The 16,154-nt window shown below is 45.3% G+C and overlaps 1 protein-coding gene across 1 annotated transcript; it reads right to left on the minus strand.

The window, feature by feature from the left end:
* Positions 1-11,669: 11,669 nt before the first annotated feature.
* On the minus strand, positions 11,670-14,342 carry LOC100382180 (Transcription factor TCP8). Its single transcript, XM_034059840.1, has one exon. The coding sequence runs from the start codon at positions 13,159-13,161 to the stop codon at positions 11,998-12,000; it is 1,164 nt and encodes a 387-aa protein (XP_033915731.1). The 5' UTR covers positions 13,162-14,342; the 3' UTR covers positions 11,670-11,997.
* Positions 14,343-16,154: the final 1,812 nt, after the last annotated feature.

Consider the following 16,154-nt stretch of genomic DNA (forward strand, 5'->3'; position numbering starts at 1 on the left):
CTGCTGCATCTACTAGAGAATCTATTCTTGGCAATGGGAACTCATCCTTTGGACAAGCCTTGTTAAGATCTATAAAATCGATGCACATTCTCCATTTACCATTTGCTTTCTTCACCATAAAGTGTTAGCTAACCACTCTGGGTATTTGACCTCTCTGATAACACCAGCACTAAGAAATCTCTTCACTTCGTTTCGAGCACCTTCAGCTTTGTCATCGGACATTTTCCGAAGCCTCTGCTTTCTTGGCCTGAAAGACGGGTCGACATTAAGTGAATGCTCAATGACATCTCTGTTGACACCGCAAAGATCATTGGCTGACCAAGCAAACACATCTTTGTTGTTGAATAAAAACCTTATCAAGGTTTTCTCCTGCTCTTCAGATAACTGAGAACCCAGCAATACCTTCTGCTCTGCTATATCTTCACACAGAAGCATAGGCTTCGGCTGATCAGCCGAGGCAGCCTTCTCTCTTCTGTACTTGTACTATTCACAAGCTTCATTTCCATCTATGTTGTGGATTGCTTTTGAATCTGTCCAGTTTCCTTCAGCTTTTCTAGCAGCTTCCTGACTACCATGAACAACAATGGGTCCTTGTTCCGAAGGTATCTTCATGCATAGATATGCTGGATGAAGTATTGCTTCGAAAGCGTTGAGTGTCCCACGACCAATGATTGCATTGTAGTGGTATTCCATGTCAACAATATCAAACACAACCTGTTCAGTCCTTGTGTTGTGGATAAATCCGAAGGTCACTGGCATTGTGATTTTGCCAAGTGCTACAATCTGCCTTCCTCCGAAGCCATAAAGAGGGTGTGTAGCATCATGAATCTTGTCCTCTGGCTCTTGCATCTGTCTGAAGGCCTTAGCAAATATGATGTCTGCTGCACTACCTGTATCAACCAAAACATTGTGGACAAGAAATCCCTTGATGACACAAGATATGACCATAGCATCATTATGAGGATAATCCTTGAGCTGAAGGTCCTCCTGGGAGAAGGTAATTGGGATGTGGGACCATTTTGACTTGATGAAGGGTCCCTGCACCCCAACATGCTGCACCCTTTTCTGAGCCTCCTTCTTCTGCTTCTTGTTGGCTGGTTCTGAGCATGAACCGCCTGTTATTGGGAGCACCAGCTTCATAGCCAAAGCAGCTTCAGCTTGGATGTTGGACGAAGCCATCAGCTCAATAGTGGAAGTGAGTTCACCGGAGGTGGGAGCCAATGTTGGGGACTTGTTCTCAAATGCTATGAATCAAGAACAAGGCAACACAAAGTATTAAATATTAAAGTCCTTCGTCCTTCGAAGCATTATTTCCCTTAGGATATAACGATCTTTGGACGAAGGTCATGAAGGACGTACCTTCATCATCACGGTTATATAATAATGAAAGATGAAACATATGAAACATGAAAGGTTATATGAACAGACACATAATGTTATTCATATGTTATCATCATATAAACTTGCATATTAAATATAATATTTAATTACATTTATACCTTCGGTTTGACAGTAGGCAAAAATCCAAGTGTGGCACGCGAGCAATTACAGGATAGCGTGAACAGTACATGGGGTATTGTTCATCTATTTATAGGCACAGGACGCAGCCTGTGGGGAATTACATTTATGCCCTTTACAGAGGTCTACAATCATAATACAAATTATCATGAGATGATTGGTCATTTCATCTTTAAGTCGGTGCCTTTGGAAATATACTCCGATGCCTTCTGATTGATAGCTTCGGCTTTGTGTCAATCTTTCGAAGGTGTTTCTTCTTATGGGACCTTCGGCGACGAAGCAGACCCCCAACACCGGGGTTATCGTTAGAAATAAAGTCGAGTCCGAAAGAGAGGGTGAAAACAAATCACAAGCAAATAAAGGCGGATGACATGGTGATTTGTTTTACCGAGGTTCGGTTCTTACAAACCTACTCCCCATTGAGGTGGTCACAAAGACCGGGTCTCTTTCAACCATTTCCCTCTCTCAAACGGTCACCTAGACCGAGTGAGCTTTTCTCCTCAATCAATTGGGTCACTTAGACCCCACAAGGACCACCACAACTTGGTGTCTCTTGCTTTGATTACAAAGGTGTTGAGAACAAGAAATGGGGAAGAAGAAAAACGATCCAAGAACAAGAGCTCAAAGAACACGAGTAAAACTCTCTCTCTAGTCACTATTTGCTTGGAGTGGAAATGGGACTTGGAGAGGCTTTGATTCTATTGAATTTGTGTCTTGTATTGATTGCACTAGCCCTTGTATTGAATGTGAAGTCTGAAAACTTGGATGCCTTGAAGTGTGGTGGTTGGGGGTATTTATAGCCCCAACCACCAAAATGGCTGTTGGGGAGGCTGTCTGTCGATGGGCGCACCGGACACTGTTCGGTGCGCCAGCCACGTCACCCAACTGTTAGGGTTCGACCGTTGGAGCTCTGATAGCTGGGACCACCGGACAGTCCAACCGTTAGGGTTTGACTGTTCACTGTCCGGTGCGCCTTCTGGCGCCTGCTTTGACTCTATGCGCTCTGTCTGCGCACTGTTCACGCATTGTTCACCTTTTGCAGACGACCGTTGGCGCAGTAGCCATTGCTCCGCATGGCACACCGGACAGTCTAGTGAATTATAGCGGAGTGGCTTTTCCAGAAACCCGAAGGTGGCGAGTTCGAGTTGATTCACCCTGGTGCACCAGACACTGTCCGGTGGCACACCGGACAGTCCGGTGCGCCAGACTAGGGCAGCCTTCGGTTGGTTTTGCTCCTTTCTTTTTGAACCCTATCTTGGACTTTTTATTGATTTGTGTTGAACCTTTGGCACCTGTAGAACTTATAATCTAGTGCAAACTAGTTAGTCCAATTGTTTGTGTTGGGCAATTCAACCACCAAAATCATTTAGGAAAAGGTTTGACCCTATTTCCCTTTCAATCTCCCCTTTTTTGGTGATTGATGACAACACAAACCAAAGCAAATATATAAGTGCATAATTGAATTAGTTTGCATAAGGTAAGTGTAAAGGTTGCTTGGAATTAAACCAATTTACATTTTCATAAGATATGCATGGATTGCTTTCTTTCTTTTAACATTTTGGACCACGCTTGCACCACTTGTTTTGTTTTTGCAAATGCTTTTGGAAATTCTTTTCAAAGTCTTTTTGCAAATATTCAAAGGTATGTGAATAAGATTTCGAGAAGCATTTTCAAGATTTGAAATTTTATCCCCCTGTTTCAAATGCTTTTCCTTTGACTAAACAAAACTCCCCCTTAATCAAATTCTCCTTTTAGTGTTCAAGAGGGTTTTATCAATTGAAGAAGATCAAATATTTTAGATACCAATTTTTTTTGAAAAACTCCTCCTTAAGATATGAATACCAATTGAGATAGAATTTCTTAGAGGAATACTAATTTCAAAGATACCAATTGAAAAACATTTAATAATTTATACTTGGCTCGAAATTTTTTGAAATAGGCGTGGTGGTGCGGTCCTTTTGATTTGGGCTCATACTCTCTCCCCCTTTGGCATTAATTGCCAAAAATGAAGTCTTTAGAGCCCTTTTACTTTCTCCCATTGGTACAAAATGAATATGAGTGAAGATTATACCAAAGTTGGAGAGTGGTGCGGACTGACGGCGAAGGGTAAATAATACAGATATAGTGGAGTGGAAGCCTTGTCTTCGCCGAAGACTCCATTTCCATTTCAATCTACGACTTAGCATAGGAATACACTTGAAAACACATTAGTTGTAGACATAAAAGAGATATGCTCAAAGGTACATAAATGAGCTATGTGTACAAAGCGTCAATCAAAATTCCGAGAATCAAGAATGTTTAGCTCATTCCTAAGTTTGGTAAAGGTTTTCTCATCTAGTGGTTTGGTAAAGATATCGGCTAATTGTTCTTTGGTGCTAACATAAGCAATCTCGATATCTCCCCTTTGTTGGTGATCCCTAAGAAAGTGATACTGAATGGCTATGTGCTTAGTGTGGCTGTGCTCAACAGGATTATCCGCCATGCGGATTGCACTCTCATTATCACATAGGAGAGGGACTTTGGTTAATTTGTAGCCATAGTCCCTAAGGGTTTGGCTCATCCAAAGCAATTGCGCGCAACAATGACCTACAGCAATGTACTCGGCTTCGGTGGTAGAAAGAGCTACTGAATTTTATTTCTTTGAAGCCCAAGACACCAGGGATCTTCCCAAAAACTGATAAGTCCCCGATGTGCTCTTTCTATCAATCTTACACCCTGCCCAATCAGCATCTGAATAACCTATTAAATCAAATGTGGATCCCTTGGGGTACCAAAGACCAAACTTAGGTGTATGAACTAAATATCTCAAGATTCTTTTCACGGCCCTAAGGTGAACTTCCTTAGGATCGGCTTGGAATCTTGCACACATGCATACGGAAAGCATAATATCCGGTCGAGATGCACATAAATAGAGTAAAGATCCTATTATCGACTGGTATACCTTTTGATCTACAGACTTACCTCCCGTGTCGAGGTCGAGATGCCCATTGGTTCCCATGGGTGTCTTGATGGGCTTGGCATCCTTCATTCCAAACTTGGTGAGTATATCTTGAATGTACTTAGTTTGGCTGATGAAGGTGCCCTCTTGGAGTTGCTTCACTTGAAATCCTAAGAAATATTTCAACTCCCCCATCATAGACATCTCGAATTTTTGAATCATTATCCTACTAAACTCTTCACAAATAGATTTGTTAGTAGACCCAAATGTGATATCATCAACATAAATTTGGCATACAAACAAATCATTTTCGATAGTTTTAGTAAAGAGTGTAGGATCGGCTTTACCGACTTTGAAGCCATTAGTGATAAGGAAATCTCTTAGGCATTCATACCATGCTCTTGGGGCTTGCTTGAGCCCATAAAGAACCTTAGAGAGTTTGTAAACATGATTAGGGTACTCACTATCTTCAAAGCCGAGAGGATGCTCAACATAGACCTCTTCCTTGATTGGTCCATTGAGGAAGGCACTCTTCACATCCATTTGATAAAGCTTGAAGCCATGGTAAGTATCATAGGCAAGTAATATTCAAATTGACTCAAGCCTAGCTACGGGTGCATAGGTTTCACCGAAATCCAAACCTTCGACTTGTGAATATCCCTTGGCTACAAGTCGGGCTTTGTTCCTTGTCACCACACCATGCTCATCTTGTTTGTTGCGGAAAACCCACTTGGTTCCTACAACATTTTGATTAGGATGTGGAACTAAATGCCATACCTCATTCCTCGTGAAGTTGTTGAGTTCCTCTTGCATTGCCAACACCCAATCTGAATCTCTAGTGCATCCTCTACCCTGTATGGCTCAATAGAGGAAACAAAAGAGTAATGCTCACAAAAATGTGCGACACGAGATCTAGTGGTTACCCCCTTATGAATATCACCGAGAATGGAGTTCACAGGGTGATCTCGTTGTATCGCTTGCTGGACTCTTGGGTGTGGCGGTCTTGGACCCTGATCATCTTCCTTGTCTTGATAATTGGCATCTCCCCCTTGATCGTTGTCCTCCTCTTGAGGTGGCTCTTCTTGATCTTTATTTTCATCATCTTGAGCTTGATCCTCATCTTGAGTTGGTGGAGATGCTTGCATGGAAGATGACGGTTGATCTTGTGCTTGTATAGGCTCTTCGGATTCCTTAGGACACACATCCCCAATGGACATGTTCCTTAGTGCGACGCACGGAGCCTCTTCATCATCTAATTCATTAAGATCAACTTGCTCTACATGAGAGCCATTAGTCTCATCAAACACAATGTCACAAGAAACTTCAACTAGTCCAGTGGACTTGTTAAACACTCTATATGCCCTTGTGTTTGAATCATATCCTAGTAAAAAGCCTTCTACAGCCTTACGAGCAAATTTAGATTTTCTACCTCTTTTAACAAGAATAAAACTTTTGCTACCAAAGACTCTAAAATATGAAACATTGGGCTTTTTACCAGTTAGGAGTTCATAGGATGTCTTCTTGAGGATTCGGTGAAGGTAGAGTCGGTTGATGGCGTAGCAAGCGGTGTTGATTGCTTCCACCCAAAACCGGTCCGAAGTCTTGTACTCATCAAGCATGGTCCTCGCCATGTCAAGTAGAGTTCTATTCTTTCTCTCCACTACACCATTTTGTTGTGGTGTGTAGGGAGAAGAGAACTCATGCTTGATGCCCTCGTCCTCAAGAAAGCCTTCTATTTGAGAGTTTTTGAACTCTGTCCCGTTGTCGCTTCTTATCTTCTTGATCCTCAAGTCGAATTCATTTTGAGCCCGTCTCAAGAATCCCTTTAAGGTCTCTTGGGTTTGAGATTTATCCTGCAAAAAGAACACCCAAGTGAAGCGAGAATAATCACCCACAATTATAAGACAATACTTACTCCCACCGATGCTTATGTAAGCGATCGGGCCGAATAGATCCATGTGGAGTAGTTCAAGCGGCCTGTCAGTTGTCATGATGTTCTTGTGTGGATGATGAACACCAACTTGCTTCCCTGCTTGACATGCACTACAAACCCTGTCTTTCTCAAAATGAACATTGGTTAGTCCCAAAATGTGCCCTCCCTTTAGAAGTATGTGAAGATTCTTCATCCCAACATGGGCTAGTCGGCGATGCCAGAGCCAACCCATATTAGTCTTAGCAATTAAGCAAGTATCGAGTTCAGCTCTATTAAAATCAACTAAGTATAGCTGACCCTCTAATACTCCCTTAAAGGCTACTGAATCATCACTTCTTCTAAAGACAGTAACACCTAAATCTGTAAAAAGACAGTTGTAGCCCATTTTGCATAATTGAGAAACTGAAAGCGAGTTATAATCTAAAGAATCTACAAGAAAAACATTGGAAATAGAATGGTCAGGAGATATAGCAATTTTACCAAGTCCTTTGACCAAACCTTGATTTGTATCCCCGAATGTGATAGCTCTTTGGGGATCATGGTTTTTCTCGTAGGAGGAGAACATCCTTTTCTCCCCTGTCATGTGGTTTGTGCACCCGCTATCAATGATCCAACTTGAGCCCCCGGATGCATAAACCTTCTTCTTTTTGTCATCCTTTGCCATGAGGCACTTGTGGCCGACGTTGGGGAAGAGGAGACCTTTGGTGACGGCGATGTTGGCGGCGTCCTCATCGGAGGAGGAGTCGGTGGAGCTCTCATCGGAGTCCCATTCCCGACACACGTGGGCATCGCCGCCCTTCTTCTTGTAGTACTTCTTCTTCTCCTTCTTCTTTCCCCTCTTGTCTTCGCCCCTGTCACTATCACTTGATAATGGACATTTAGCAATAAAGTGACCGGACTTACCACACTTGTAGCAAACCTTCTTGGAACGGGGTTTGTAGTCTCTCCCCTTCCTTTGCTTGAGAATTTGGCGAAAGCTTTTGATGATTAGCGCCATCTCCTCATTGTCGAGCTTGGAGGCATCGATGGGGAGCCTACTTGATGTAGACTCTTCTTTCTTCTCCTCTGTCGCTTTGAATGCGACGGGTTGCACCTCGGGTGTGGAGGTGGCGCCTCGCTCGACGATTTGTTTGGAGCCTTTGATAATCAACTCAAAGCTCACAAACTTTCCTATAACTTCTTCGGGAGACATTAGCTTATATCTAGGATCACCACGAATTAATTGAACTTGTGTAGGATTAAGAAAAATGAGTGATCTTAGAATAACCTTGACCATTTCATGGTCATCCCATTTTGTGCTCCCGAGGTTGCGCACTTGGTTCACCAAGGTCTTGAGCCGGTGGTACATGGCTTGTGGCTCCTCCCCTTGGTTGAGCATGAATCGACCGAGCTCCCCCTCGATCGTTTCCTGTTTGGTGATCTTGGTCACCTCATCTCCTTCGTGTGCGGTCTTGAGCACGTCCCAAATCTCTTTGGCACTCTTCAACCCTTGCACCTTATTATACTCCTCTCGACTTAGAGAGGCAAGGAGTATAGTAGTGGCTTGGGAGTTGAAGTGCCGGATTTGGTCAACCTCCTCCGAATCATAGTCCTTGTCCCCCTCTTTTGGTACCTGCGCTCCATACTCAACAATATCCCATATGCTTTTGTGGAGTGAGGTTAGGTGATGCCTCATTTTACCACTCCACATAGAATAATCTTCACCATCAAAAACAGTGGTTTGCCTAAGGGAACGGAAAGTAATGGAGTGCATTTGGAAACGAGAGGATAGCGGAGGGGCATCTTACTATACTTCTTGCGCTCATGGCGCTTAGAAGTGGCGGATGCCGATTCGGAGCCGGAGGTGGAAGGTGACGAAGAGTCTGTCTCGTAGTAGACCACTTTCTTCATCTTCTTCTTCTTGTCACCTTTCCATTGTGACTTGATGGAGGAAGAAGATTCTTCCTTGTGCTTGTGGCCGGACTCCCTTGAGTGGGTTCTCCCCGAGCTTGCGGACTTGTCGTCGCCGGTCCCAATCTCCCTCTTGGCGGATGCTCCCGATATCACTTCGAGTGGTTAGACTCTAATGAAGTACCGATTCTAATACCAATTGAAAGTCGCCTAGAGGGGGGATGAATAGGCAAATCTAAAATTTATAAACTTTAAGCACAATCTACAAGCCGGGGTTATCGTTAGAAATAAAGTCGAGTCCGAAAGAGACGGCGAAAACAAATCACAAGCAAATAAAGGCGGATGACACGGTGATTTGTTTTACCGAGGTTCGGTTCTTGCAAACCTTCTCCCCGTTGAGGTGGTCACAAAGATCGGGTCTCTTTCAACCCTTTCCCTCTCTCAAACGGTCACCTAGACCGAGTGAGCTTTTCTCCTCAATCAATTGGGTCACTTAGACCCCACAAGGACCACCACAACTTGGTGTCTCTTGCTTTGATTACAAAGGTGTTGAGAACAAGAAATGGGGAAGAAGAAAAGCGATCCAAGAACAAGAGCTCAAAGAACACGAGCAAAACTCTCTCTCTAGTCACTATTTGCTTGGAGTGGAAATGGGACTTGGAGAGGCTTTGATTCTATTGAATTTGTGTCTTGTATTGATTGCACTAGCTCTTGTATTGAATGTGAAGTCTGAAAACTTGGATGCCTTAAAGTGTGGTGGTTGGGGGTATTTATAGCCCCAACCACCAAAATGGTCGTTGGGGAGGCTGTCTGTCGATGGGCGCACCGAGCAGTCTGGTGTTCCACCGGACAATGTCCGGTGCGCCAGCCACGTCACCCAACCGTTAGGGTTCAACCGTTGGAGCTCTGACAACTGGGACCACCGGACAGTCCGGTGGTGCACTGGACAGTCACTGTTCACTGTCCGGTGTGCCTTCTAGTGCCTGCTCTGACTCTGCGCGCGCTGTCCGCGCACTGTTGACGCATTGTTCATCATTTGCAGACGACCGTTGGCGCAGTAGCCGTTGCTCTGCATGGCACATCGGACAGTCCGGTGCTACACTGGACAGTCCGGTGAATTATAGCGGAGTGGCTTTTCCAGAAACCCGAAGGTGGCGAGTTCGAGTTGATTCACCCTGGTGCACCGGACACTGTCCGATGGCACACCGGACAGTCCGGTGCGCCAGACCAAGGTAGCCTTCGGTTGGTTTTGCTTCTTTCTTTTTGAACCCTATCTTGGACTTTTTATTGGTTTTGTGTTGAACCTTTGGTACCTGTAGAACTTATAATCTAGAGCAAACTAGTTAGTCCAATTGTTTGTGTTGGGCAATTCAACCACCAAAATCATTTAGGAAAAGGTTTGACCCTATTTCCCTTTCAATAACCACGCACGAGTTAAGGATAATCGCCCGAGTTAATCTGATCGTGGTGGCGCGGACCGTCCGGACTCTAGGGCCGGACCGTCCGTCACAATCTCAAAACCACTTCTTTTTCCGCCAGTATAACAAGACATGTATCAAAAGAAGTACACTTTTCTCTCTTAACACAAATATTCAAAACTTGAACTATAGCAAAAGGTTAGATATATAGTTTAAAATGGGTTTTAGTAGCTTTCTTTTAATCTAAACATGACCTCATTACAACCACTATATAAGAAAAATAAATATGCATATATAGCCTAAGAAAAATAAATATGCATATATAGCCTATAGGTGTTTATGATGATTAACACAACTTCCCTGTCTCCCTCAATTCCTCTTTCCATTTTAATATCGTGTTTTCTCTGTTCCAAAATAAAATTCGTTTTTGGCTATTTAGTGAATTTATAAAATACTTGGTGTATGTGTTCTATATATATATCTACATTATTTATCATTATTTAGTTGAATATATACATAAAAATTAAGAGTTAAAATAAGTATTATTTTGTAACGGATGGAAAGGACAAAACCTATGCTAGATGGCAACGCCTACACTACTGTTGCTAGAAAGACTTGTGTCACTTTTGTCGTCCAAGCCAATCAATTATTCAACATTCTCGTGAAAGTTTAAGCGTTCTACAGTCATAATTTTCATTTCTTTTAATTGAGAGATCTAAATTACGCTGATTTTTGTGCAAGTCCAATACTTAATTTGTAGCTAAATAAAAATACATGTACTTTTGAATCTAAATTTTTTTTTTAAAAAAAATAGTTAGGAGAGAAGCGAGGATCATGATACAGTTATAAACTTGCCAATCGATGCAAAAAAAAAACCCCCGTTGTTGAAAGCATCTGGTGTAAACCAGCTTATTAACAGCATAATGTGGTGGCTCCATGCGAACCCAAACAAATCATTGTCAACACAATCTCCTTTAAATGGAACACAATGTAGCTTAATTATGAGCGTTGCTACGTTTACGACTCTAGTGGTAGACTTAGATACGACTATACTCATAATTCTTTAGTCCAGAACAAGAGGTAACAACAACCCTAGATTAAGGTTGGTCATACTCCAGTCGTACAGGTAGGTCGTACTTGAATCACTTTTGCTTAATTATAAAGCAAATGCAAAAAACCATGCTTACCTAGGGAATTAACGTCATTAAAATTAGAGTTTTTGCAGTATAACTAAAATACTAACCGAACGTACGTTTTGAGCGATATACTAGTATAATCTAATTAAAGTACTGCAAGTGCTCATGATTAACACCTGGTCTTTGTCAGCTGTCAATGTTATAGCTTATTGACTGATTGATCACACAAAAAAAAATCAATACATTATGGTATGAGTGCTATACATCTGACCAAATAAAGATCAATGATGATGATCTTGTTTTAAAGCAGAACATATGCTCTATATATATCACCAACAGCTACACTGTTACTGGAAAGACGGATGTCACTTTTTGTGTGTTAGCTCTATTCTAGATTCTCAGGTGGAAACTTAATACAGTTGTAGTCAATTTTCTGTTTTTGTTACTGTCTTATTAGCTGAAAGATTGAAGTTGTGCTAGAAGTATCCAATCTTCAATGCAAGCTTCCAATACTTCCAGCTAAACTTCTAAAGTTTTAAAAATCTAAAGGTCTTCAAAAACAAAATAGGAGGGAAACATGGATCATATATACTGCCGTCTAACTTGCTTACAGAGCCAATCTTCTGTTAAAAGCGTTCCATACAGATGATATTATGGATCATTGAAAGTGTGGACTGTTATAACCTCAGGATGTATGGAAGTGTAATGCAAGAGGTAGCTAGTCTAATAACAATTAGGGTTAAGTTATAGTTCTTTGCAAATGAAAGGCGGCCTAGAGCCCTAGATCAATCAACATGTAGTGTAGGTAGCAAAAGGCAACCATGACTGTACAAATCTCTCTGCAAATCTTGTTGGTGGCACCATAGCATATATAATAAGAATTGACAGTCTGATCCTTTTGTGATTTAATCGGACCCACAGCTAATCATCACTCCCATCAGCACAACCATAGATTAATCCAAGAGCAAACTAAAATAATCCTTGAAGAATAAACTAAGCAACCAATGGATCAACTCTCATCACAAGAGCAGTACTGCAGTAGCAATCACCTAATCAAGCCACTAACTCTGCCCTAATCGCCGCCAAATGCCTGCTGCACCAGCGGCAGCGGCGCACACCTTGCACTGCAATGCTAGCTACCTCATCATGCGACCGATTCCATCCTTACTGGGGGCTCGCTGCGCCACGTCCGGCGTCGCCGCCGTTCGCCCCGCGGTGGCGCTGGGCCATCTCCCGCGTCTGCCCCTCGTCCTGCTGCTGGACGCCGCCGCTGGCGTTGAGCGCGGCGAGCATGCCGATGTTGGCGTCCATTGTCGTCCCGGCGGGGAAGTTGTTGGCGCTTCTTGTTGACATGAACTGGAGCGGCGCCTGCACCGTGCTCCCGCCGCCGCCGAACGCCCACGTGGGCTGCATCCAGAAGGCGCCAGCGCCGGCGCTGTTGGGCGCCACGGCCCACATTGCGGTGGCTGGCGTGACGCGGGCCTTGTGTTCCTCGGCGTCGCCGCCGTCGGGATGATGCTGGCGCGCCGCGGGGTCCTTGAACAGGTCGTCGTCGCCCTCCCTGTAGCGCTTCCTCATGAACTCCCCGGCGCCGGGATCTTGCGGCGCCTGCTGCTGCGGAGGCGGTGGGAGGAGCTGCTGCTGCTGCTGCTGGTGTGGGTGATGGTGGTTCCAGCCGAGCATGGCGGCGACCTCGTGCTGCGGCGGCGGGAGGTGGTGGAAGGCGACGGCGCGGGAGGCGGAGGACGGGTGGGACGCGCCGGCGGCGGAGCGGAGGGAGACGGCGAGCGAGGAGAAGTTCGCCGGGATGGTCCCGGTGCCGGTGGCGGCGACGATGGCGGGCTCGGCCTGCTGCAGCAGCCACTCGATGGTCTCGCCGTCGGTCTTGTGGCCCAGCTCCCGCGTGAGCTGGAACACCCGCGCCGCGCACAGCGCCGGCATCCGTATCCGGCGCCCGCGGCCCTCCACCTTGGTGTGGCGGTCCTTGGTGGGCCGTTTGCTCCCCGCAGCAGCCGCGGGCACCACGGCCTTCGTCTTGTCCGCAGCAGCGCCGGACGATCCTGCAGGCGCTGCTGCCGCCGCCGCCGACGACTGCTGCTGCTGCTGCGCCAGCTGCACATCCACCGGGACGGCGGGCGCGATGGCCCGCGACCCCATGAACTGCGCCATCCCGGCCGCGCTGGCAGCGGCGTAGTAGAACGGCTGGTGCCCCGCCGCTTGGTGATGGTGGTGGTAGCGCTGCTGTTGCTGCTGGTGATGATGCTGCTGCTCGGAGGCGCTCCTGCTGCTGTTGGTGCTCGTGCTCGTGCTGCTCGACGGCGCGTCCATGCCTCGTCGTGCTTCTGTCTTCCTTGAGCAAAAGAACCTCCGATCCCTTCGGAGCTAGCTAGCTACGCTTGCTCTCTCCCGGCCGCGTGGTGTGCGCCTTCATGCAGCACGAGCGACGGCGTTGGACGGAGGGGAGCGGAGCGGAAGAGGACGCGGCGGCGGCGGCGTGTGTGCACCGTTGCACGTGCGTGGCAGACGCGGATGTGGGTGTGGGGAGTGGAGATCAGAGGTGTGGGGCTGGGAGGCGAAAGAGAAAGAGAGAGGGACGTGGTGGAGAGAGAAGCGGGGAGGTCAGAGGGAGGGAGAGGATGGTGATGACTGAGGAGAGTGAGAGAGAGAGAGAGAGAAAGAGGGGTGGGGTTGGGGGTGTTGTTGGGTTATGTCATGGGTTAATTTCCTAAGCAAAAGCCATTGCTCTGGCTGGCAGGGACCTATAGCTACATACCCTAACCTCGTTGCTTCTCTTCCTCCCAACCTTTTTTTTTCTCATTTTCTGGTGGTGGAGCGTTTCCACTGCCATTTCCGACTGGCAACTCGTCGAGTTCAACTTCAAACCCACACAGCAAAGCATGCATATGGATCCGTAACAATCCATTGGTGTGAACGCGTGCATGGCCCGTTGATAGAGAAGAGGAGAAGAGAAGAGAATTTAAGAGGGAAAGTTTGTACGTACGCGCTTGCTTGGAGAGATCGAGCTGGATTATCTAATTATTTGCTGGCTGCGTGGGAGGCCGGGGTATATATGATTTCGATCGACCGGGCAGAAAAATAAAATCAAGCTGGACTAAATTATGTCGCTAGCTAGCAGCTCCTGCTCATCATCAACCCTATTTTTTTTTTTTGTAGATACTGCCCCTGCCTGTGCTAGGCTGCTATGTATGCATAGTTCCATCTTGCGTGCACTACTCTTTTTTCCATGATTCCACTCGTCCCTCGATCCCGTGACAGCACACATCGGTCATGTTCATGTCATTCCCCTTCCATACATATATTTACATACTCCACAGTTCCAACACAATAATCATCTCTCTCTCTATATAGATAGACTAGCATGCTGCAAAGTTCATGAAAACTGCTCACAATTAAGATTGTTATTGTGCATGCATGCATGCATGCATGCATGCATGCATGTTGTTGTCCTTTTTTATATATATATATGGCAGGTTCATATAATAATTATATTGTCTAAGACAAAAGAAAAAATGAATAGGATCAAATCAATTGGGACCATTTGGCCTGCGACGGAGCCAGCGCGACGGCGAGGGTAATTAGCAGTTTCTGGAAAAAAAAGGGGAAATATAAGCACTCGTGGGGCCTGGCCCTGGGAATGATGAGCCCAAAGAGGAGCTAAAGAGGGCAGAGCGGCCCCTTTCTTTTCCCTTTGCGCCGAGACACGCCTGAGAAACGCTAGAAAGCCCCCCCTCTTGTTCTCCTCCTTCTCTGGCCTTCCGTTCCGGCCGGTAATAATGCAATTCAAAAATAGTAGTACACTAAACCTGGATCATCTTAACTTTGACCGAGTTTATATACAACGCCAAGGTGTAGATAGTTTGAGTAGGTATATATAGATAGAACCATTATCTAAAAAAATATAGATAGAATCGGAATCGGATTTTTCTTCTTCTGTCGGACAGAGAGGTACTCTCTTCGTTTTTTTTAATTTGTTGTGTGGTTATGAACTGAGGGACGGTAAATATTCGAGAACGGAGCTAGATTTTAATGTTTAGATTAGAAGCATTGAAAAGTAACGAGTTTTTCTGCTGGACAGAGAGGTAGTATTCACTCACCACAACCATATCACACCTCCGGCTTCTTGAATTCGATGAGTAGAGTATTATATTTATACTAGTGTATGTGTATCATGTCATGTGTGATCCGCGGGTAGACGGGAGCGGGGCAGCGGAGCCATGCGGCGGGGAGACATCGCAGGTGCGGGGTGTCAGAGCGGGGAGCATCTAATGCTGCTGACAGCTCATCCCCAACAGCGCCAACCAGGTCTCTTCACTCACCTCCCTCCACACACTCCCTGCCCTGCCCTGCTCCCACACTCACTCTCACACTACACTACTGCTAGCCCCTGCTGCTGCTGCTTCTGAGCTGCTGCTGCCTGTTGCCTCTCCCCCTCTCTCTCTCTCACACACAACACACACAAAAGTCGTTCAAACAGATAGATAGATAGATAGATAGAGATGTGAGGCAAGGCATGCTACTCCTGCCGTCTCCATTTCCAAGGACCATCATGGGTTAATCACAAGACGATGCTCCACTCAGCTCTGAATCATACATGCCTAAGGCTAATAAGCTGGCCGCCGGCCACCAGTACGTACAGAGATAGATCGAGTCGCTCTGATCACCCAGTGCTTGCTAGCTAGCTAGCTAGCTCCAGTAGCCCTCCACACACCACACCTTTCCTTGCATCGTATCTTGTGCCTCAAGGTCGTTGTTAATTAAAATCGTGAGCCCTGATCGGATTGGAACTCGAATGTGGTACGGCAAAGCATAGAGTGTAATCGTAACTATATTAGAATCATAGAATTAACCCTATATAACTAAGATCCATGGCGAAGCCATAAAACCGTACTCCCTCCGTTCTTTTTTCTGTTTGTCGCGGTTTAGTTAAAAAATAGACTAGCGAGCGATAAATATTAATTCGAGAACAAATATAGTATCATAATGAGTAAGATTATTTGTACCTGTTTGAGCCCCGGAGAGAAGCTAGAAGCTAGCACATGTCTTAATTAGTGGCAGCGACCCGAGCGACCGTGGAGTTCTTATTCTCTTTTGATATGATGTCGTTGGTGTTGTTGAAAATATTACTCCAGCTCTAAAATCGATAGTGATAAATGGAGTCAAAACTCGCTTGCTAGCTCGTACTCCCTTCGTTTCAACTCTTAGTTTTTATGTCAGGACGATGAAGATGGAATCTAGTCACATTTTCTAAAACGACTTTTATTTTGGGTATGAATTGAACTTACAGAAAAAGATTCTCCTAG

The sequence above is a fragment of the Zea mays genome, chromosome 4 (assembly GCF_902167145.1).
Source record: "Zea mays cultivar B73 chromosome 4, Zm-B73-REFERENCE-NAM-5.0, whole genome shotgun sequence".
Classification (NCBI taxonomy): domain Eukaryota; kingdom Viridiplantae; phylum Streptophyta; class Magnoliopsida; order Poales; family Poaceae; genus Zea; species Zea mays.